Raw genomic sequence first — 23,407 nt, forward strand, 5'->3', positions numbered from 1 at the left:
CTGGAGATGTCAGCTGCAATAAACACATATATTGTTCTACCTGCTCTTCTTCACTGTGCTTTCAAAACTCTCACTGACTGAGATTATGGGCCCCTGTCACCTCTGTAAGGTGTGAATGTCTGCAGATGGGAGACTCATAATACTTGGAACACACAGATAAACATTCTTATATTGTTCTGTACATTGTTCCTTTTTCATACAGAGGAAAGGGCTTTGAATGCCAGTTGTGTCAGGAAGGACACCCAGTACCTGAGTTGAGGGGGGATGAGGGGGGATGGCATCCCCCTTCTTAAAAAAATAAGGGCTGGTTCTACTCCTCGCAGCAGTGTGTCGCAGTGAGCTTGTCGCATATATTTTTGATTTATGCCCAGTAGTGAAGCATGGTCTGCGCTATGTTATTCCACGCCACGAGAGGAACAATCAGGAACTAGCTGTGGATCTAGAAACGGCTGAGGCGGTGAGGAAGTGGGGACAAGTTTGTCAGACAATAAAGGGACAATGAGGGCGAAAAAGAGCGAGAATCACCTACAATTTTGGAGAGGTGTAACAGTGTCGACGGCAGGGTGGGAGGCACATTTGCATTCACTGCGACACACATACAGACGACCTGGTTTCTGAGTATAAATCAGCCTTTAGTCCCAAACTATTTAGGGCCAGTGATAGCCATGCCAGTCCAGGGACTGAATGCAGTTCTACTGAAAGGTGCCTTTCAGTCAATGACCGGCATACCTGACATGCAACAACCACAGCATGCATATTGCTTTACATTCATAGACTATATTAATTAGGCTATTTATGCTTCCAAAAAAAATTTTAATTTCCAACATCCCCCTCTTTGTTTTTCTTAACAACTAGACCACTGAGGACACCTGATGTAAAAACTTCACATCTGTGAGCAAGACTTCCCTGAATAAGGAGTAATTGTATCTATTTTGTTGTTCAGTGTGGAGATAAAACCAGTTTAAAACTGTGTCTTACAGATAACTACCAAATGTATCCTGATGAGTCTAAATTAGTAGTGAATTAATGCAAGCTAGCTTCATCACTCTGCTGTTTAGTACGCCATGGCATGTAGTGAAAACCAGATATAGATCTGCTGTTTCAGCTTTTTGGCTACCTATTATTGGTATACTTCTTTATTGTTACTTTTATTATCACTTTCTGCCTTTTTAATAATCAACAGAGCTGGTAAAAAACAAAACTTCCCATGACCATTTGACCACCATTAGAACCAGCTATGCTCAACAACTGGTACCACTTTGATGGAAAAAAAACAATGCAAGAGATCCAATAACTTTAATGTGCTTTAACTTTCCAATCTTTAGCCATACAATCCATGTGCATCGCATTCGTGATATTATAAACACTGCCTTGATTGATGCCAGTTGTTAAATCTAATTAAGTAAGAACCAAGCTGCATCGGTGGTTGGTGCTGTGGCTGGTTGACCGGACGATTTCTTTTTCCCATCCAGGTACGGCTCTCCTCATTATCTCTGCGGCTCATCACAGATCAACTGTGCTCTACAGGGGGAGGATCAAGGCAGAGTCGGATCAGTCGATGCAGCATATTAAGCTCTCTGTGTGTGTTGGGGACAGTCTGTAAATGTGCCTGTCCCCGCAGTCTCTGGAGATAGAAGTCTTATCCCCCACCACTGTGCTGGGAACATTACCAGAGCAATTAGCAGAGCTGAAGTCCTTTTGATCAGTGCAATAATCATTCTTCTCACCTACTGTACCGCTATCTACATTCTACAGCTCCACTGATCCTATTGTATACTGAGAACCTCATAATTGAGTGTGTGTTCACTCTCTTCAGGCCTCCAGTCTGCTTTAACTTCCATTACTGGCTCCAAACCAGAGGACAGCGAACACAAGGTGGCATCATGCATCCCATTAAAACAGTTAAAATTAAACCAAAGCCATTAACCCTGCTCTTGTTTATGATCCAGTGCTTGTCATAGCAGAGACTTCCTGACCTTTAATTATCCGAGGAAATATGAAAAAAATGTACGATGCTCCGGAATCCTCCTCCTTCCTCAAAGTCATGTTTACCACAAGCAACCCACTGATTCTTTTGGGATTACTTGCATGCTGAAGGGCACCTTTAAGCAAGAAGAGCTGTAACTTGCTCCATCTTAAGGATCTGCAAGGGCTAAAAAGCTTCCAGCAGACTTGTGCATTTACAGTCATGGTAAACAGGGTATGTTTGGTGTTTATTTTCCACAAAATGTTCCTGTTAGCCTTTGTTTATGTTAAATTAATAATGAGACAATTAAGTCTAAGATATGTAGTTTGATTCTGGTGGGATTAGATGGGAATAATATTAAAAAGGTGTAAAATATAAGACAATTTATGCATTTAAAGCACAAAACTGACAAATTACACATTTCTATTGAGAATTTATTAGACATAACCGGAACCGGCACACAAAATAGACAATGTTCTATTTTTCAATTCAAATTAAGGAAATCCTTAGAAAGCCTGATTTAACAGAATAATCAGGAGGGACAACATGTAAAGAAGTTCAATGTAGATTAGCTTTTCTTCCCCAAAACTATATCTGCCACTCAATCTCAACAAGCGTTACCCGCTACCATCGTTTTTTCTTTTTTCCAACACATGAGAAGATAAATCTTTTAACAGTGTAACTTAGGACGTATCTTTGAGTCCTATTTTTTCCCCTACAAGTTCCAACAATCAGCTTAGGAGATTTTTTTCTTTTATGTCTCTTACAATCCTCATTACTGTGTGTGGTGGCAAGATAACATTGGGTCCTTGTTGGTTGGTTTAAACTCACTAAACACTGTTATACATATCCGCCATACTTGAACAGCATAAAAAGCAATTGGTCTTGAGAAGCAAGTACAAAACATCATTATGTTGGGAGAGTATTTTGCTGAAGGGGGGACTTCTGCATTTCACAAAATTCAGTTACATCAGGTCCGTCACAAGGGAAGGAACAGGACTCACAGAAACCATTGTGAGACACTTGGGGACTAAAACATTTTACCCATCTTACCAGCTAAACGACAAATCTACCTAGTATCAAAGAAATATCGGTAAACTTTACATTTAAATGAAGTTATGTAAAGTCTTTTGTTCATTATTTTGACAGAAAAAAAAATTATGTAACTTCATTGACCTAAAACAAGAAAAGATTAATAATATGTAATGTAATATTTAATGTTGCTCTGAAAAAAGGTTCTATGCCTTTACATATAATTTGCTGTATGTACATTTGTGGTTTCGGCTACTAATGAAAAGGAAATCCTGATGGCTCACTTTTAAAGGTAAAAAAATGACACAAAAAAAACACACAAAAAAAACCTGATAAACTCTAAATTTTATTATTGCATTTCCAGCACCTGTAGAAACATGTTTATGCTCTGCCACTGTTAAATATTCATACACCTTTAGTTCAGTTTCTTTGGGGGGAAGAAAAAATATCCCCAGAGATCCTCTTTGGTAGAGAGAACACCTTTCCTAAACCCTGTTTCTGTACCAAATATAACACAGTGCTCCACCCTGCTGACACACACAGTATCAACACAAGTTAAGCAAAAAAAAATTTGAATTTTTTTGGACTACAAAGGTAAAACTATTTCCTGTACAGGAGATGCATCTTGTGGTCACTGATGCTCAGATGCTCCTGGTCCTGGTCAGGTTTATAAAAAAAAAAGGCAAAATGCTAATATCTCCACAAAATATAACTTCTCTTACAGCCAGACTTTCTTCCATTGGCTGCTGTAATAACATGGCAGTCAGTGAATGTACTGTAACTATTTACCAAAGAATGAAAAAACAAAGCACTGACGAGCCCTCATGTGGATTTTACTCCAAGCTAAATAAAGCTGTATCTCCACAAACCACACATTGGAAACACATCACATGCTCCCCCTCCTTCATTCTTGCTGATCTGCAGCCTGTTTTATCAGCGCTGCTCTCCTTGAACTCTCTCTCACTAATATTACAGACAAACTGCTCTGTCTGCAGCTGTTTACTGCATCGCAGCATGAATATACAGCCTCATAATCTGCATCCCATCGGGAGAGAGCACGCGAGCTTTGAATATATCAGAGGTTACCCAGAGAGCTGGTCCTAAATCTGAGCGGGACACTAAAAGCTATGTGTGGTCACAGCTCTGCTGCAGTTTCCTTCTGCAATCTGCTCCTGTAAAGCCCAGAGCAGGACGAGTGCCAAAACAACATCATGCTGTAAGGGGAAGGGAGATGTTTGGAGTTCCTATCGGCTGAAAGTTTCCTGTCTAAATTAGAGGAAATTCAGTAAAGGAATCAAATGAATACCAACAGTTAAAGGGGCAGAGTCACTTTAGATCCATACACAAAAAAACATCAAAAACTATTTGATCATGATAAAAAAAATATTATATACATCAAGCAACCCTAACAATTGCAAAAACAGACACAGCATCAAGGTAAGAAATATCTCAAATAAGGAATAAAAAAGTTTTTGAATTTTCAATGCAATAAAATGTTATTTCCCCAGTAAATGGAAATAGCACAAGATGAGCCTTGAATTTGACTAGTCTTCTGGATTGTAGAACTTGTGTTATTTGAGTCTTATCCTTGTTAGTATTGGTTATATTTTTTTATTTTTTTTCGTGCAGGATCTTTGATCTTTTCTTCATTATTTTCACACCTTCACTGGGAGTTGCAAATTAGTTTAGCTTATTATCTCCTTGTTCACTCCCTGCAGAAGCGCACAGTATCTCACCTTAGCTGTTACAGTAAATATACACAAAGGGCCTTTTCTCTGCAAACCAGTTGAGAATAAGCAAAGTGTAAAACACAAAAATAAATAATACACAAACAGGATGTGGAAATTTATTTTTTTTACAAAGTTAAAATCATGAGAAAAGAGTAAGAACTTTTAGACCTATTTATCTGGCTGCCGTCCACTGTTGAAAAAGGCCAAGTACCATAAAAGGTCAGAAATAGAGGGAAATGGGGTTAGAAAGGTAAAGAGAGGCCATTGTAGCTCTCTCATCATCAAGCATTTTCTTCACAAAGGTAAATGAAGTGCTTCAATATCAAAATGCTATGAAATACTAGGAAACAAAGTGGTTTTACAGTTTGATTTAACAAAAACAATGTACAATGTACACCAGCATGTATGGCAGGGTTTTTTAATTATTGTCTTCAAGATCTGGAGTCCATCCCTGTTTAAACACACTGCAATATAAGAAGCAGGACTCTGGAGAACATGACTCTACAATGAGGAGGTCATTCAGCCATTTCATTCAGGTGTGGCAGCAGACACGCATCTTAAAGGTGCAGAACACCAGACCCTGAAGAATTGAACAACCTTGACCCTGGTGCACCGTTTTTTCCTATTTGACAAATATCTATAGTTCTTTTTGAAGTGTTATCAGCAATTTTTAATTTTAGTTTAACTCAAAATAAGGATTTTGTCCTAAGTTTAACCATTTAGTGTTCATCTTTAGGAATTACTAGCCCCTTTCAGATTGAAGTTGTGTGATAAACACAAACCCTCCTTTATGGCTCACTCTTTGTAAACATATTCTAAGTATGAATTAGTAATGAATCAAATCATTTTGATAAACTAAGGGACACATAAAAGATTTGAGTGTGTTGATGGAGCAGGTGCAGAAAGATGCAATTATGGGCATTGATCTTGCAGCTGTTTTCACATCTTCACATCAATACAATCTGATCCATCTATTAATAATAATCAGATACTTTAACCTTTTATTTAGATATATTTACTACCATGGGCTTTTACTGTTATTGATAGAAAAACTCTTTGTCGTAAATCAACAAAGAGAGAAAGCATGCTTTGCTATAACAGGAAATTAGCTTTCTGGCTAGATTAGCACAAGCATCTTTGTGGCGAACTGGAGTCAGAGACTAGGTTTAAAAGAGCTTTACCTCCATTCAGGTTCTTTTGGGATCAGGATTTCATAAAGCTACAGTGAGCTGAGTGTTCCAGCTGTTTTTCATGCACTTCTTTTTCTGCTTCTTATTATTTCTCTAAGTGTTTATCGTTAACGTTGTTTATCCATGCATTTGAAGGCATTGATCAATGTGAGTCTTTCAGTTTATCATTTTTATTTTGGATATAGCCATAGAAGAAATTTCATCAAAGTAGTATTTTATGATTTTAAAAAAATAAAATAAAGTAGATAATGTAAATAAAATACAGAAATACAGAAAAGCATGCTCAAGATGTGATTTATAATTTATCTTTATGTATCTAAAACCAATACAGTATGAACTTCTAGAGTTTCTACAATTAATATTGTAAGAAAAGGAGGACCAGGTCAAACTTAATGTACGTGTAAAATATTTACATATTTTCCTCAAGATAAATAATTTTAGTTTTCTATTTCCTTTCATCTTAGTAAAAACACTGCAGCAAGTAAATACTGTCAGACCATCTAGCCAGAATTTTGTAACATCTCTATTCATTTTCTAATGGTCTTCTAACTAAACAAAGTTTGATTCTGTTGTTACAATTTGACTGATTGTTTGACTGATGCTGTCTGTAAACTAAAGTAGTTTTAATTTAGAAGAGGATTTCAACACTGATCTTTTAAATGAAACAGCCTAGTGAAGATCTTATAAACATTTAAAACATGGTCAACATTATATCAGTACGTAATAGTACTTCAGTAGTGGCAGTATTAGTCGATGATTTAATGTGTTTTTTTTTATTAAACTCAATGAAATGATATTACAAAGTGTTTACCTTATTGTATCAAAAAATCTAAAGCGGTTTATTTGACATGAGAATATTCTAATAAAAACCAAACATTTATGCTATGTTCACATCGGACGCGCTATGAGCAGCAAAAAAGCGTCTCCCGCTTCGTTATTGATGCTTGTGTGCATTAAGGTCCGAAGCACATCAAGAGCATCTTTGATGCTCATGCAGCGAGTCCAGTAAAGTGTGTCCAGTTGCGTCTGATGCTTCTGCTGCTGTGTTCAATGGCAGATAATGACGTTGCTATATTTGCTGTGATCAGTGGGTAAAAATATTTTTAGGCTAGAAAGTCCACCTCAAAACGTCGTCTGTACGGTCAGTTCATCAAGATTATGATCCTGCCTTCAAATATTATTTCGCTGTCTGACAGTATTTGGCAGCACTGACAGTATGTGTGGGTCAGAGCCACTCAGACCCACACATACTGTCAGTGCTCTGTCACTGGCAATCCCCAACAGCAGCTGCCTCAGGCCAAGTCGCCTCTTGGGGATTTGCCTCTACTCTTTGTTGCAGCTGAAAGTAGATGTTAGAGTTTTTCAGGTGTCTGGTACAAACTGCAAGCACCAGAATATAATAAAAATTAGCACATTTTGCAGACAGGTTTCAACATTCTAAGTAATTTAGGCATTAACTAACTGTTTCAGAGGAGGGATCATAGCCATCTGCATCAGCAGTGCTGTCTGTCTCCCTGCCAGCTCCCAGATCAGCTTCTCTGATTGGTTGATGTGCCACTTCACAAGCATCTGCTGCTGGTGAAGTGCGTCATGCACCTCTGATGTTCAGAAGCTCATGAGTGGCTGCTCAGATGCGTCAAGATGCGCCGCTCCTGCTGCTCTGGATGCGCTACAGGACCTTTTGATGCACCTTGATGCGTGTCAAACATTGACTATATGTAAAACGCCTGCTTCTGATGCTCGAAGCACGCACGGTGTAAACGTAGCATAATTCCTCACAGATGCAAAAGAAATGAACTGCTGCAGATTTTTCACCTCTTAAAAGTTTCACATCCTACCTCTGTTGGCCATTGCTGTCTCTATGATATCCAGTGTTGGGTCATCTTCACACAGGTCATAGGGCATGTTCCCATCTGAGTTGACAGCAAGAAGATCTGCACCACTGTTGAAAGTTACAAACAGTATAAATACCAAGTTACTGTACTTAGGGAGCTTTTTGAGTTCCTGTACTTTATTTAAGTATTCATTTTTAGGATTAGTTTTTACTTTTATTCACTACCTTTGAACACAACAATTTGTACTTTATACTCCTTAATCAAATCTCTGATAACAATAAAGACATAAGATGAGAGTCACAACAAAAGAGGGGAAAATCAAGGGTGTGAACACAAACTGTCCCGTTGGAGCTCTGTTTGTTTATATAAAAGCACTGATAGCAACGTAAATGAAGGCACATGGCTGGGAAATAATGCAGATGACAGACTGGATTCTAATGAAAGACATTCCCCATCAATTCCAATTAGTTCTATTTTAAATGAAAGTACAGGTTTCACATTCTACTTCAATTTTAATGCTTTTTGCAAATGTAATTCTGTAAATTCCAGAGATCTACAGTAAAAGTATTCAAATGCTTAAGCAGGACTTTAGTTAAGGTCAATCTATATTATCCTTGTATCGTTTGTAATTGATTTTGATTTAAAACTAAACTAAACCAAGTCATTACTTTTATGTAATGACCTAAGTTGATTAAAGATTTAACAGTTTTCTCTGCATAATATGTTTTTTTAAAGTAGCTTTTAAAAGTAATTCTTGAATTGATTATAAAAAAAAACATAATTTTACTTTTGTATTAAAGTAAAATCTGGAACATTTGACTTTGACTTAAAGGAATTCAATTGATTATTTTACTTTTACCAGAGCTTCACTTAAGCAAATAAAACAAGTACATCTAGGAAAAAGGCAGATCAGTATTTAAACTAATATGTAATATTCATCTGCTGTGGATACTGTGTGGATTAAACAGGAAAATTGTGTTAGATGTTAATGAAGGCTCCGGATGTGATGAATATAGGCAAAGGGTGACTAAAATGCTGCCACAGATGCTATTATTATGAGCTTTATTCATCCCTCATAACAGTAACAATGTGGGTGTGAATGCTTTACTTTTATTTCTCAGAGGTTCTTCTTGGTGCCTGCACATATCTTGATGTTATATCTTCATTAGGTTATAATTAAAACTTAATAAAAGCCATCTAATTAAATCCAGGTGAAAAATATTGATGTGTGAGTCACAATATCCCAGCTATTCACTGTTAATTAAGGTGACAAAGACAGGAGCTTGTCTCAGCGTTACTAAATAATTAAAACAATTTTCATAATAGAGATGGACGGAAAGTCAATCAGTGATTGTTCTCCTTTGACACCTCTGCCAAGGACAGGAGAGACTTAATTATTATATTTTTTTATTTCTCAAATCTCTTCCATGCTATTATTTTTCAAATATCACACATTCCTACGTAGTGTAACCCTTTTATTTTTGTTTTGCACACTTTTTTTTTCTAAACTAAGATTGCAATTTTTTCCACTCCTATGTGCATTATCTCCAATTTTGTTACTCTTTAGGAGAGAAAATTGTCCTTTTTCTCCACAACGAAATCAAAGAAAATCAATTCAGGCTCCAACAAATTGCTATTTTGTTATCCACTGCTGCAAATAAACCTAAAAACAAACAAGCTTAAAAATGTACCATTGCTGTTAATTTCTTTAGGGAAATTGTGAGTCCCACCATTCCCCTACAGCAATTATCAGTTCAGCAAGTGGAGCTTTAATCTGATTTAAAACAGTCTGTTTTCTTTTGGTTCCACTTAAGGACAAAAAACTAGTCATGGGTGATACTTATCTGAAATTTCATAATTATAGCTTGTTTCTTTTTTCACAAAGAAAGCAAAAGTAATACAGGTAAAGATGTCTTCACCTGCATAAATCCACTTTCCCAGAAACATTTACATAAAAGTTACCAAATAACAGCAACTACTTTACTACAAAATGTCAATGGGTGCTGCAGTTGTACTGTTAGACAGCATTTGTATTAAATTATATACTGCAATTATTGATTTCTATAATTAAATAACAGCAAAAATAGACTCAACACAAGTATAAAGCCGCTGCTTCTGTTGTTCCCATTTGCTGAACCCAAAGATCTTAGAGTCTGTTTCTTTGTACACAAAAAGCCTATTTCTCTAAAATATTGTTTACAGTTCTATCTAAATCTGTTTTAGTGAGCACTTCTCTTTTGCTGAGGTAGTCCATCATCTTCCAGGTGCAGCATATCAAAATGCTTATTAGAGTGTGTAGCACAGGTGTGCCTTAGGCTGGCCATGGTAAAATTAGCTCTCTTTTTTGTACTCTGTGGATAGAAACTGCAGTTGATTCAATGCGCCTGTCTTTGTTGTCTATAATAAATGTCTGCCCATACAATAACTGCAACACCACTATGGTCTGCTATGGGCCACTTGGTCCACAATGCCGACATCAGCAAAGCGCCCTACTACAATGGCGTACATGCTGTCTGCCAACTGCTGTGTGCAATGAAAACCTGGATTCATTTGTAAAGAAAACCCCACTCCAAAGTGCCAGACCCCATCAAATTTGCCCTTTCAATGAACTTCAGTCAGTTTCAAACAAACATGAGGACAAGGATGTAGATGAGATTCCTTCTGATGATTTTTGACCGTTTAACCAGAAATTGCTTGTTTTTTTTTCATTATCTCCCAGGGTGCATGATGTGGGGCCATCTTAGAGGTGCTTGATGTAGAGATTCTGATTTGGTGTGGTTACATGTGGTCTGCAGTACTGAGGCTGGATGTATGCACAACCAATCTCTCTAAAAAGCCTTTGAAGGCTTATGGTAGAGAAATGAACAATCAATACATGGGTAACAGCTCTGGTGGATCCAGTCAGTCAGGATCCCAATAACATTCTCACTAAACATCTTGCTGCATCTGTGGCAGTTTGCTGTCAGATAAAACCACACATTTTAGAGTGGCATTTTATCATGACAAGCCTAAGGCACACCCATGCAACAATTGGGCTGTCTAATCAGCATCTTAATATGCCACACTTGATCAATGATCATCCTGATGAGAAGTGCTCCCTAACAGAGATTTAGATGGATTTGTGCAGGATATTTGTGCACAAAGAAAGTCTTAGCTCTTTGGGTTCAGCTCATACTAAACGGTAGCAGCAACATAAGTGTTGCGTTCAAAACCCACATCCTATTAGTCATGTTTCCATCCAATTGTGATCCGAATTTGAGCAAAAGTTTGAGAAGTCGAAAAAAGAAAACACGAAATCAGACATGATTTCATCAATAGGAGCGAATTAACGAAGTTATGCAAAGCAGAATGTTGTCATACGCTAATGTTACTCTTACCGGTATTAAATAGGAAATAGAGTTAAGGTACTGTAGTGGGGACCACAGATCAGTGATGGATCAGGGTTTTATTAAACTTGTTACAGGCAAGTTTTACTAATGCCAGCTAGTATTAACGGTGGTTAATGCCTTCCTGAGACATCGAGAGACAGAAGTGTGATTCTAATTCTGCATTCAGGACTGGACCTGAAGGCGCAGCAAAAAACATATGTCCTAAGAGGTAAATATTTGCTATGTTAGAACTTTTTCAAAAAATTTGCATCCATCTCCTCTTTAGTTCATTAACACTTTTTCAAAAAGGTAAAAAGAAAAAAAAGAAATTTATTGTATTTATTTCAGTTTTTTTTTTTTTTGCTGTTTCCATCAAAGTCTTCTAATGGGATTCGTTAAAACCCCCAAAAAGTTGATAGAAACATGATAACTGTCTATTTCATACAAATAATAACTGACCTAATGACTGTCTGTCCCTACCTGAAGCCCCATACTTTTATAGTATAGTCAAACTCAATCAATCTACTAATCGACTTTTAGCTTTAATGAAATGTAATCTATTGTTGATACAGCTTTTGTTCTGACAAGTGAGCCTTTTAATTACTTTTGATTTTAATTAAGTGAGTTTAATATTTTAGCATTTATTCTTTTCTTCTAAGGTATACTATATATCCATATATATATTTTTTCCTTTATCTAAAACTGTTTATAACTTTAGGCTGAGTTCTTTTCGTGTCTCATCAAAATTTAATTACAGTTTTCATAATGACAATAACGATTCTTGATTAAATCCCATGCTAAGCAACCATAAAGCATGCTCATCCAAAGATCTGGATGTCTACACATATTCTAACAGCATAGTTTATGCGTGAATTTCTGCTGGATTTGAGCTCTAATCAGGCATTTTTTCTGGTGTTATTCCTGCCAATGAGGTGCTTCTCCAGCATTTAAACTCTGTAGTCTGTGCTGAAGAAGCACTCCAACTGCAGAGAAAGTCCAGTTAAAACACGATGCACATTCAGCAGAAAATATCTGGTGCTCATGCATGAAAATAGTCAAGCTCATTGCATTTAAAGAGATTTTCTTTAACCCAATAAAATTATGTTACCCTAAACTGTGGGAGCTATTAATAATTTGTATTATTTGTTTATAGGTGCTGAATCATTGAATCCTTATTCAAATTCATTTTTATCCCAGGGATTGATGCATTATTTCTCACATTTAAAGCTTCATAACATTAAGGTCTTGCCATAGGGGGATCGTGTGTGCTGATGTTGCTATTAGAAATAAAAGACTGCAGTGAGCAAAAAATAAGCCAACCAATACATCCTTCACTCATGTTTTTTGTCTCATTTATATTCTTTTCCTTTCTTGTTACTAATACCTGTATATTTGATACTGTAAATACTTGAAATTCTAAAACATCAGGTAATTTTATTGATTCACAAGATTGAGGTGTACTGATTAGACTTCTCCCAAATGCTTACAGTTTCAGATTTTGCTTTAAGTAATGACCTGTTCTTTATGATTAGAAGTTATTTTATTATGTTTTTTTAAGAGTTATTAAAAAAATATGCAGCAATTGTTCAACAGATGTAGTTTTTAAATACAAAAGAAAGTGTTTCATCTTTTTGAGCATTTAATTAACCTGACAAAAAAAAGAGAAAAGCTGTTTATTTTTAGTTATTGATCGACCAATCAATGGTTGCAGCAACTTCAGTGGATAGAAGCCCACCTTATGTCAGACAGATTTTTGGTTCATCTTTAATTATGAGGTAAGATCTTAAGCAAACGATTGTCTTGTTAAAATAATACATTCTTGCAGCCACATATAAATGAACCACCAATTTGAGCTTTCACAAATTCAAACAAGGTACTGCTGTTCATTTTCTAAAATAACCTTGACTGCCTTTAATTTGGCTGATAAGATCTGTTTTAACAGTGCTTTGTTTTTTTAGATAAACAGAGAAAACTATTTGAACAAAAACACATTCCTCTTGTTAGGCTTTGTAAATGATGGAGCTTTAAGATTTTATGGAGACATTTCCAGACACCAGCAGAGGTAGTATATGATTCCATTTAACATGACTTACTGAGAGATGAGAATTTTGACGAGTCCTGCATGGCCGCAGGTTGCAGCAGCGTGCAGCGGTGTCCACAGTTCATTGTCCTGAGCGTTAACATTGGCTCCTCGGTCCAGCAGGAGCTTCACCATCTCTTCATAGTTGTCTATACAACACTGTGTGGAGAATGAGGAGGGATAATAAGGAGGGATAAGAAATGAATGCAAAAAAAGTCATTTAAGGCATGTAAAAGCATCAAAGGACAAGGGATAAATCCAACATTGTTTCTCAACATTTATTATCACATTATTACCTGCTGGATACATCACATTAATATTGCAAGAATGGAGAAAAGCCGGAAGGAAAAAATTAGTTTGAAGGTGCCGTTTTTGTTCAGCCATTCTTCACTTGATGTGAAATCTCTTCTAATCTCCTTTCTGATGTATTTAAGATAGAAAAGTTTCTCGGTTCTATTCCCAGTGTGATCATTTGTCTATGCGAGAAGAACTTCATAAAAAACTCAGTATATTTATTTTTTGTAGCAAAATGCTGGGTGGAAAACTGAGAACATATTAAGCCAATCTGGCGACAGCACATGAGCCTTTGTGTGGGCTGCTTCCTGGATCCCAGACAAAACTGGAAAAGCACCCAAAACTCACACCCATCAACAGAAAAAGCCAGACAAAGGCATGGAGGGTGGGAAACAATTTCCCTTGTTAAGCTGAGTGAGTGAGAAGCTGGGAGGAGATGGTGTCAGAAAACTGTTGGAAAAACTGTTTGTTTTCTTCTCCATCAGACCAAGTTGATGCGACTGTGGCTCTGGTAAGAATATGAGCAAAGACTGGGATAGAAAACAACAGAATAAGAAGCCACAAAAGCAACAGTGACAGATGAGATTGCTGTCACAGACAGTGAGGCCAAATATGATGAGAAAACTGGATGGCTCAGAATCAAAAGCTTTCTACGTGTCTCTGTTGTCATCATCATACCATCTTCAGTCTAACGGACTAATGTGATCTCCCTCTGCTGAGATGAACTGAGACATTAGTCACAGTGAAATAGAAAATCTCTCCAGAGAAATTGTTGATAATCTGATTACAAACCATGAATGATTTCACTGAAGATTGAGACAGAAATGATAAAGAACAACGAGGGAAAAAAGGCAAAATACTGAAAAAATACTGAAAAACTGCTCATAGAAAAAGTTTTCATGATTAGGAAAAATGTGTCTGACTAAAGTACTTAATGCCACACAAATTTCTTCAGTCTGTCTAAAAGTTTAAACTTCCCCTAATTTAATGTAGAGAAGATTCCCAGAGGAAAATGTGACAGCTCAAAATTCTTCTGTTCTTCATGAGATATATTCGGGTTTCTCATCTAAGCCTCATTTTAGTTTCTACTTTGTCTAAAGTTTCTCTTATGTTTTCCTAAAATTCACTAGAAGAATTATTATTTTAATAATTTAAAGGATATACCTTGTAAAACCTGAATTTACACATTTACACCCATTCATACTGTATGCACACACCAACATGGTAAGCCTTGTTCTAGCCACAGCTACCGACAGAAGCTAAGCTGCCGCACACAGGAGCCACTGTGTCCTCTCACCACAATCAGTTCTTTTCACATACAACTTAAGGAACTTGGTCAGGGACAGAAAAACATTGAAAGATTCTATTAATATTCCTATCCATTAATTTAAACACTTTCTTTAATCACAATACTCTAAGGACGTAGTTATGTCATGATCTTGCTGCTGATGAATGACTGGATTACTCATTTCATTCACCTGCAAAGCTCCGCCTGTTTTCTCATTACCGTTTATCTTATCCACCTGATCCAGTTTCTTATTTAACCTGCCTACTTCCAGTCATCAAGCCCGAATATTCTCGAGCCAGTGGTGAGAATGTACCAGCATTATCTGAGTGTTTCTGATTACCTGATCCTGCCTCTCAACGACTGGGCCTGCCTGTTCCCATATAATCTGTTTGCCTGACCTGTCTATGGACTCCTGCTGGTTTGTGCCTGTTTACTGAACTTAGAACTGCTTTCTGTCAACAACCTGGATTTTCCTTCGGAACCTCTTCGGACTTCTGATCTCCTGGTTTTGAAGTCTATTAAGTCAAGAACCAACCTAATATTTTTTTTTTTTTTTTTCAGTTTTCAGTCGATTGAATGAGATAAAGGTGAATAATCTGTAATCTACTTTCAACAAAGTTATTGGCCTTATTATTGATATTTCTTTGTCTTTTCCAAGTTTGGGTAGTAATGTAATGACTTCTTGTTTCATAGTTGGCATTAAATTATCATTTTCAATAAGGTCTTTCAAATCTTTTAATAATAATTCTTCCCAGAGAAACATGAAAATTGGAAGTCAACCATCTTGGCCAAGTGATTTGCCTACTTATTTTTGCTTTACTGCAACATCAAATTATTCTATCTGTATTTCAGAGTAATCTGACATCTTAAATGCGGAGTCAGTTCTAGGAATGTTGTGTTTAATGTTTTTCCGAAAATGATTATGCAGCTGAATTGAGAACAGACTGAGCTCAAAGAGAGAGCTTGCTGAGTTCTCGGTCAAGGTCACAAAGATACACAAAAGTTGAGAAAGTTTGAGAATTATATTTGAGCTTGTTGAGGTCTTTTCTGAAACTTGAAAAGAGGCTGCATTGAACCAGAGAAAAAACTGAGACACAGTCTCATTTTGGTGTCACACATTCTTTTAATTGTCTAGGAGAATAGATGAAATATTTTGAAGATCTCACTCAGATTTTCCAATATTAAATGTAATTTAAATTTTATCTTCTATGTTCTTGGACCAGATGTAGTTATTTTAAAGATAGATAGGACTAAATATCCGACAATCGCAATAGAAAACCTGTTAAATACTTTAAAATAGGCAGCAGGATATATTGCAGATTTATTGCACCAACACAGTGTATGAAATATAGATATGCAGCAAAGACATGCTTGACCAATAAATACTACTTATTTTCTAAGTTTTAATGTGCTCAGGCTCTTTATTTAAGTAGTATATTTGGTATATTTTTATTAGGGTATGAGCAGGATAGAGGAAAGCGCAGGATGAGGAACTTTCTTACTCCATCTTCCTGTGGCCCTGCAGTGGATGGGAAAGCTGTCCATATGGTTTTTTTTTTAACCTCTTGTTGAATTAATGATTGAGATGGGCAACATTATCACATAATCCTGCAAGGATAAGTGGGTCTACTAGGATGGAAAGTTGGCTAAACTAATCATTATATAGTTACTAAACTCCAAATGTAATTTTGATAAACAGGACCTTAGGGCTGCTCTCTCTATGTTACAGTGCAAAATATATTTTTTTTATGCATATGTTTTTACTTGGAAGTCAGACTAATGTCATCTAATAGCCTTCTGGTTTCCCTCTTGTGGATGTATTCTCCATTGTTCGTTCATTTATGACCACTCTCACAACCATGACAACTTAAAAAAAACCCTGTTCTTCATGGTAATCCCAAAAACAAAAGGAACACGCTGAAAAAATAAAAACATGTAATTCAGACCCTATTTTGAGCACTGAAAGCTTTGATCAATTGTGTTTTTCAGGTGTGCATAACATGACCTATTGCACAGCAAAGCCTTTATTTTAAGTGCTTAGATAATCTAGTCATATGTATTCATTGTCAGTTTCTCTTGTCCTGACTACCACACTAACCACCTCTGCAAAACTCTGCTTTTAAATGGGCTTTAAATATGCTTGAGCTATGCTTTCTGTTTGCAATAGACCCAAATAACAAAAATATTAATTAAATTCAATTCTGTTTATTTCTATAGCGCCAATTAAAAACACATGCCATCTCAAGGCACTTTACAGTTCACCAGATCATCCAGTCAGACTGATTCAAAGTTTTCTATCTAAGGAAAACCAGTTGATTGCATCGACTCATTGACTCGAATGCAATCCCTCAAACTAAGCATGCTTGTAGGGACAGTGGAGAGGAAAAACTCCCTTTTAACAGGAAGAAACCTCCAGCAGAACCAGGCTCAGTGTGAGCGGCCATCTGCCGAGATCGACAGGTGTTCAAAGAGACAGAAGCAGAGATACAAAAAGCAGCTGTAAAAGGCGGAAACCCACAGCCAGGCAGACGAGCTCCGAGCCAGCTCCCATGTCAGAGGATGAAGAGAGCACATTCAGCCAGTCATGGTCAGAGAAACAGGACCACACTGGAAAACAGGCAGATCTCCAGCATTACCCTTGTTTTATGATGTATCTACCATTTATTTATTTTTTAAAGTTATACTGTTTGCATGATAGTCACCAACATCAAAACATATGCCATTTTCCAATTATCATGCAGCTCTCCAGAAAATGTAGAATGAAGTAGAGGATCACCTTCGTTTCTACAACATATTAACCCAAATATACAGCTGGAGCTACAGTTTCATCACTTAAATCAAAGCACAACTTTGTGTTAGAATGACCTAGTCAAAGTCCAAGGCTACAATCACATTTCAGTCTGTGGCAAGACTTGGTATCTGAAGTTCAATTGTCTTGTCCATTTATCTGCCTTTCAAAAGGTAGGAATCTTTTAGCACAGACTGCAAACTGGATGTGTCACATAAGATAAAATTAATGATGATGAGGTTACAATTACAAAGAGGTTACAAAGACGCATCTTTCTTTAAGACAAGTGCTTACATAAGCATTCTTAAAAAAATTATATGATAAATCTTTTATTCTAATGTCCCTGCCTGGCTCTCAGTCACTCTGTCGTCATTGGGATGAACAGGTAATGCATTTTAAATATCCATTTTATTAGTTCTTGGGTGCAGGAAGTGGATGCTTCCTTTTACTTGGTTTACACGGCATATGAGCTAAAATGCCATCTCTAGAGGTTTGCGGTGTCTGAGAGAAGAAGCAGTCGCCAAGCAGAAAATAAAAACAAAAAGAGGAAATAAGACAAAAAAAGCATACAGACACACACACACGGATGTCACTCTGTGAAATGCAAAACGTGCTTCAGGTTGTATTCTGAGTCAGATGCATAAGATTTAAGAAGACTTTTTATTCTCAATTCATCTTTTGCTCTAAAACAAAACACATTAATTTCTGGTCACTTTTACAACTTCTGTGAGCCAACTGTCCCAGAATCATATAAACTGCCTCAAAGTAAAAACAACTGTCAGCAGAAACTGCACTGTGTTCACTCAAAGAAAATCACATAAAGCAGCTCTAATTGAAGGATGCATTGAGAGAAAGACTTGGTATACAACAGAAGCGAGGGAATGAAATGACTGCATGAGAGGTGAGAAAAGAACGCTGACATGACAGCCGACTGACTGATAAGCATCACCTCCAAGCAACACATTTCCCCTGTCGATGATGCAAATAAAGACTTTGACATTTTCACTTTTTAAACCCTAAAACCAAAGTCAAATCAAAGCAAAAGTTTGACGGATTCCAAAATGTCGTTGGAAGGCTACAACTCTGAGTGCTTCGCTTTGTTGTTGAAATGAATGTTATGCATGTTAAATTTAACCTTAACTCCCCAACGTGAAAAAATGGGAAGCTGCAGATACAGCAACTGCTAAGAAACATCAACTTTGTCTATAGGAAATGGTTGAACAGCTGATGAATGATATATGATATATGTATTATTCCTGAGAACCTCTAGAGAAGTTGAAGTGTGGCTTTCGTTTTGTTTTTTTTAATCTTCAATTAATAAAATGAACTGTAAAATAAAACGGTTATTTATTCTTCTGATGCAAATATTTCTTTTCATGCCTTTTAAAAAAAATTTGAACTTTGTAAGTTAACTTTTAATAGAAACAGAAATCCACACTTGCACTCAGCATGTTATGACATCATTTACTGAATACTCTGCAACCAGAAGAAAATAATAAAAGACGAGCAGGAAGACCATATCTGTTTGCATTCGGAAGCAGAACTGGTGGTTTCTATTTGTCGACTGCTTCCTGTGCTCAGGACAGAAAGAAAACCAGGTTCAAAGCAGAAGAACATGAGTCACGCATTTCCTTATTTCTCCATTATAGCGCAGTTGTATGATGCTGCTTAACTGACAATTTGATGAACTGATGACATGCTATGATTTTGAATCCTAAATGCACTGATGGACTGGAAAGTTTAATTCAATCAATTCAAATCAGTCAAGCACAATGGCATCCCCCCCCAGAAAAAAGCTGGGGAAAAAAAAGCTATATACCCCAGCCCACCTGCTTACTGAATGCTAACCTTATCTCTTAATGCCAATCAGAAGAAAAAAAATAGTACTCACAAACACAAACTAAGATGAATATGACAAAGAAATGAATTGTAATACTTGTTAACTACTGAGACAGGGATGGGAGTGTGGCCCAAACAAAGGCTTGGATTATCCTTTGGTGGCTGGAAAACAACGACAACAGTCTTGCTGGGAGCCGTCAGTGGGCTGACAGAGGACTGCAGTTCTGAAGAGCAGAATGACAAGGAAACAAGGCTGACATTTGGAACTTAAAATGGCTGAAATTGGTTCCAAGCCAAAGCTAAGAGGGCTGAAGGCAACAGTGATGGCACTAAAACTGAAATACTGTTGCACTTAGAGGCAGGGAGCATGGCTGGTGGGGGCAAAGTGTACAGCTGAGACTGATAAGAGTTTAAGATGGCTCTAAATTTTACCAGAGCTGCACAAACAAATAAACAAGCAAACAAATAGGTTAAATTGTTGATGTGAAATCAACAATCAACTAAAATGCCAGAGGAGCATTTTATCCTGAGTCAAGGTCAATTTGAACCAACCCTGCAATGTTATTCATCTGTCTGGCGGAAACGCTGTCTCTCTGAGGAGGAAAATAAACAAACATAATGTCCAAATGTCTTCAAACCCTTTCCTTCTAAAAAAAAATGTACATTTTTAAATCAGTTACATCTAAGATAAACCTGTTAGCTGCAGTAAAGTGCTTAAAGCTTCAGCAGGAGGTCAACTTCCACCTGGAAAAAAATAATAATAATTCAAAGCATATTTACTGTATGTGGTAAAATGGCCCAGTCTGACTCCAGATCTACATTAAATAAAGAAAGCTTGAAAGTTGCTGTAGGTGAACAACCTCCATCATCCAACTGAGATTCAACAAAGAAGGGCAAAAAGACTTTCAACTGCAGTTATAGTTAAGTTGATTCTTCAAATTACTGACTCAAGGAAAAAAATATATGAATGTAATACTCTTCATATTATCATTTTTAAAAACCATAATTGCTCATCATTTACAGTTACTCTGTTTTATTGGTGCATCACTTCCAGGCATTGCAAAAAGGGAAAGTACAAGCAATGAGAGAGATGTTTTTTACAAAATCTTAGGGAGACTTTACCCGGACTTTAGAAGATATTGCAAAAGCTGGAGGGTCTGAGTCCTCAAAAGCCAAACTAATGCAAAGCAGAATAACTGATGAAAAGGCTGAAACCACAGGGGAATGCAGACTGAAAACTTTCAAAGTCTGATAAAACGGCACATGGTCCATTACAGCCTGAGAAGTCTGTCATGTTTAAATAAGTCTTTGAGTTGAAAAATTGCTAAAATGAATGTTTTTTTTAAATGCAGCTCCAGCAGTTTGTGTATGTTCTGGGTCATTGTGCCCACCCGACCACATTGGGGTCATGCAGATGCAGCAAAACACAAGAGATTACAGCCAGATAACAGCTGGGTTTCTGTCACTGAAATATAGGACACCATGAGGCCGGTGAATCTAAGAGCTTAAACTGACTAAAATAACCACTATTGTATTGAATTAACATTTGTTTATCCGGTTTGTGTCACTGATTTACACTGAAACTGCTCTGAAAAAGTGGAACATTTATTTAAAGTCACTTTTCTTACACTGCAAAAACAATGTAGAAAAAATAAGTTAAAACAAATCTTAAATTCAGAGCATTTACTCCTAATTTGAGTAGGTGAATGAAATGATTTGCCAATTGAAGGAGTATTTTTACTCTTAAAATAAGATAATTAGATAATATGCGCTTGAAATGAGACAATGCATTTTTTTTCTTATCTTAAAAGTAAATTGTCTTGTCTCGTTGGCAAAGTGTCCCACTAACCTCCTCAATTCAAGAAAAAATGCACTTATTTTAAGAAATATATGGCTTATTTAGAATTTTTTGCAGTGAATTTGACTAAATACAACTGAATTACGTAGGCTAACAGAAATAGATTTAGTCTAGAGCTGATCTTTTTAACTGGAGCTTGAGTAAACCTTTTTAACTTCTTCAGAATAATAAGGAGGCCTAGAGATTAGAGTTGATATTACATAAATAAACCAGAGATGAACATTAAAGGTGAAAATAAAGATGAAAATAAATTATTTGGAATTTAACCTGTTGAATTTATGACAGGCAGTGCAATTGAAGAGTCAGGCATCCTTTCTATATTTTTTATACCTGTAATCCACATTCTAACAACTCATAATAAAAAAAAAAACAAGGTTTTTTTTTACAACATATGATAAATATCCTGCAGCAGCTTTTTGCTTTCACCTATTTCCATTTATAATTTGAACTAAATTTAAAGTTTTATGGGATTTAAGATTAATATATCTTTGAAAGAGTCTGACTCTTAATGGTTTTGCCAATTCAGAAGTGGTAGAGGCAGAATCATGCTGAGGGAACTTTCCTCAATCATGGAATAATGAGATACTTGGGTTAAAAGGGTAAAAATTATTGCAGAAGAATAACAGGAACTTGCTGTTCTGTGAAAAGGTACTTGTTCCGTTACATATACCCTCCATTTATGCTCTTTTGTCATACTTAAAGGGGAAAGCTGCAAGTTTAACTCCTCACTGCCATTATGTAGGACACCCACTTTCATTTCATACTTTTTGCCGGCCGGTGCTAATGCTAAACTTTGGTTGCTGACATGGGTTAGCATTAGCTAATGTTTAATTTTCCAGTTCAGAAGAAAAGCAGCAACCACCAAGTGGCTTCTTGGTCTCTTTGCTTCTTAAAGTCAGCACCACTGCTAAAATATTAGACTATTTTGACCCTTGTCTTGCTTTTTTGCTTAAACCTGTGAAATGCAACACAAAGAAGAAGCAATTTCTCTGGACTATCACGGATACGAGGATCCGACAATGCTGGAGCTCCATTTCTCATCACTTAACCTACTATTCCTACTGGTGAAGAATACATCCTGACATTGGCATCATAACCAAAAGGAAATGTTTACTTATTTTGGACATGTCAAAATTTTTATCATGTAGAAAGAAATCATCAAGCATCAAAGACTCATCCAGGAGGCAACAAAATAATCAAGAACAATATCTAAAGCTGTGCAGAAATAATTTGCCACAGTTTTGATACGTTTATTCAAGAATAATCATATTTGAAAAAAATAAAACCTCTTCATTGCATTCTGACAAACCAACAAAGTTGCAATACCATCACAATACCGTAGTTATTGTTGATAGACTGCGACTGCACTGCTGCTTTAGCATTTGGCCAACTTGTCAAAAATGATGGAACCACTAGTTCTGTTCTCCAAGATAAAACTGCTCTGACTTTGGATGCTTTGGCATTAGTATAAAGTGTTTAAATTCCAATTATAGTACAATTTGGGCCAGATTTCTTCTACAGCAATTTAAAGGCATAAAACAAGCCTTATATGAAACACTGAAAAGAGCAAATGTTGCTGCCATATGTGGCACAACCAATTATTATATCAAGCTTTTACCCCTTGGATGCAGTTTTCTTTATTGTTGCTGTTGATAAAAATAATCAAAAGCTTCATGATGTTTTTCCTTATGGTAGATTTGTATGATGTCAAAATTAGTTTGATGGTTTAAAAAAAAAAAAAAAAACACTTTTAGATTAATATCATTTTAGTTAAAACATACAGCAACCCCTTTAATTTAAAGACGAAAAAGCAAACTAAGTTAAAAGGAAATAATAAGCAGGAATGTTTTTCTTTCTTGAATGTGTGTTGTGGTTTTTCCAGCATTAATCCTGCTCTGCTGATGGGCCTCAAAATAATAAGTACACAAACCATGCATGGGTAATCCATCACTTTATTCCAACTATAGATGGATTTGTGTGGTTTGGATCACAGGGAATAAGACATGAGGAGAATTTTTCTACGTTTGTTATTGTATGTGTTGTGTATTGTGGCACATGCTGTTACTCTGGAAGTCATCTTTTTGATTAATGTCTTACATCAGAGAGGTAAGAGCTGGCCTGGACAGATATGATTTCCAA

General features: G+C 36.4%; 1 protein-coding gene across 1 annotated transcript in view; it reads right to left on the reverse strand.

Annotated features, from left to right (window-relative positions):
- ppp1r16b (protein phosphatase 1 regulatory subunit 16B) overlaps window positions 1-23,407 on the reverse strand; it is a 120,838-nt gene that overhangs the window by 20,448 nt on the left and 76,983 nt on the right. Inside the window, exons 4-5 of the mRNA XM_015403193.1 lie at window positions 13,215-13,360; window positions 7,757-7,860 (exon numbers count right to left, since the gene is read on the reverse strand). Coding sequence (XP_015258679.1) covers window positions 7,757-7,860; window positions 13,215-13,360 — 250 coding nt within the window. The remainder of the gene's footprint in view (window positions 1-7,756; window positions 7,861-13,214; window positions 13,361-23,407) is intronic.

The sequence above is a fragment of the Cyprinodon variegatus genome, unplaced genomic scaffold (assembly GCF_000732505.1).
Source record: "Cyprinodon variegatus isolate N-32 unplaced genomic scaffold, C_variegatus-1.0 Scaffold34, whole genome shotgun sequence".
Lineage (NCBI taxonomy): Eukaryota > Metazoa > Chordata > Actinopteri > Cyprinodontiformes > Cyprinodontidae > Cyprinodon > Cyprinodon variegatus.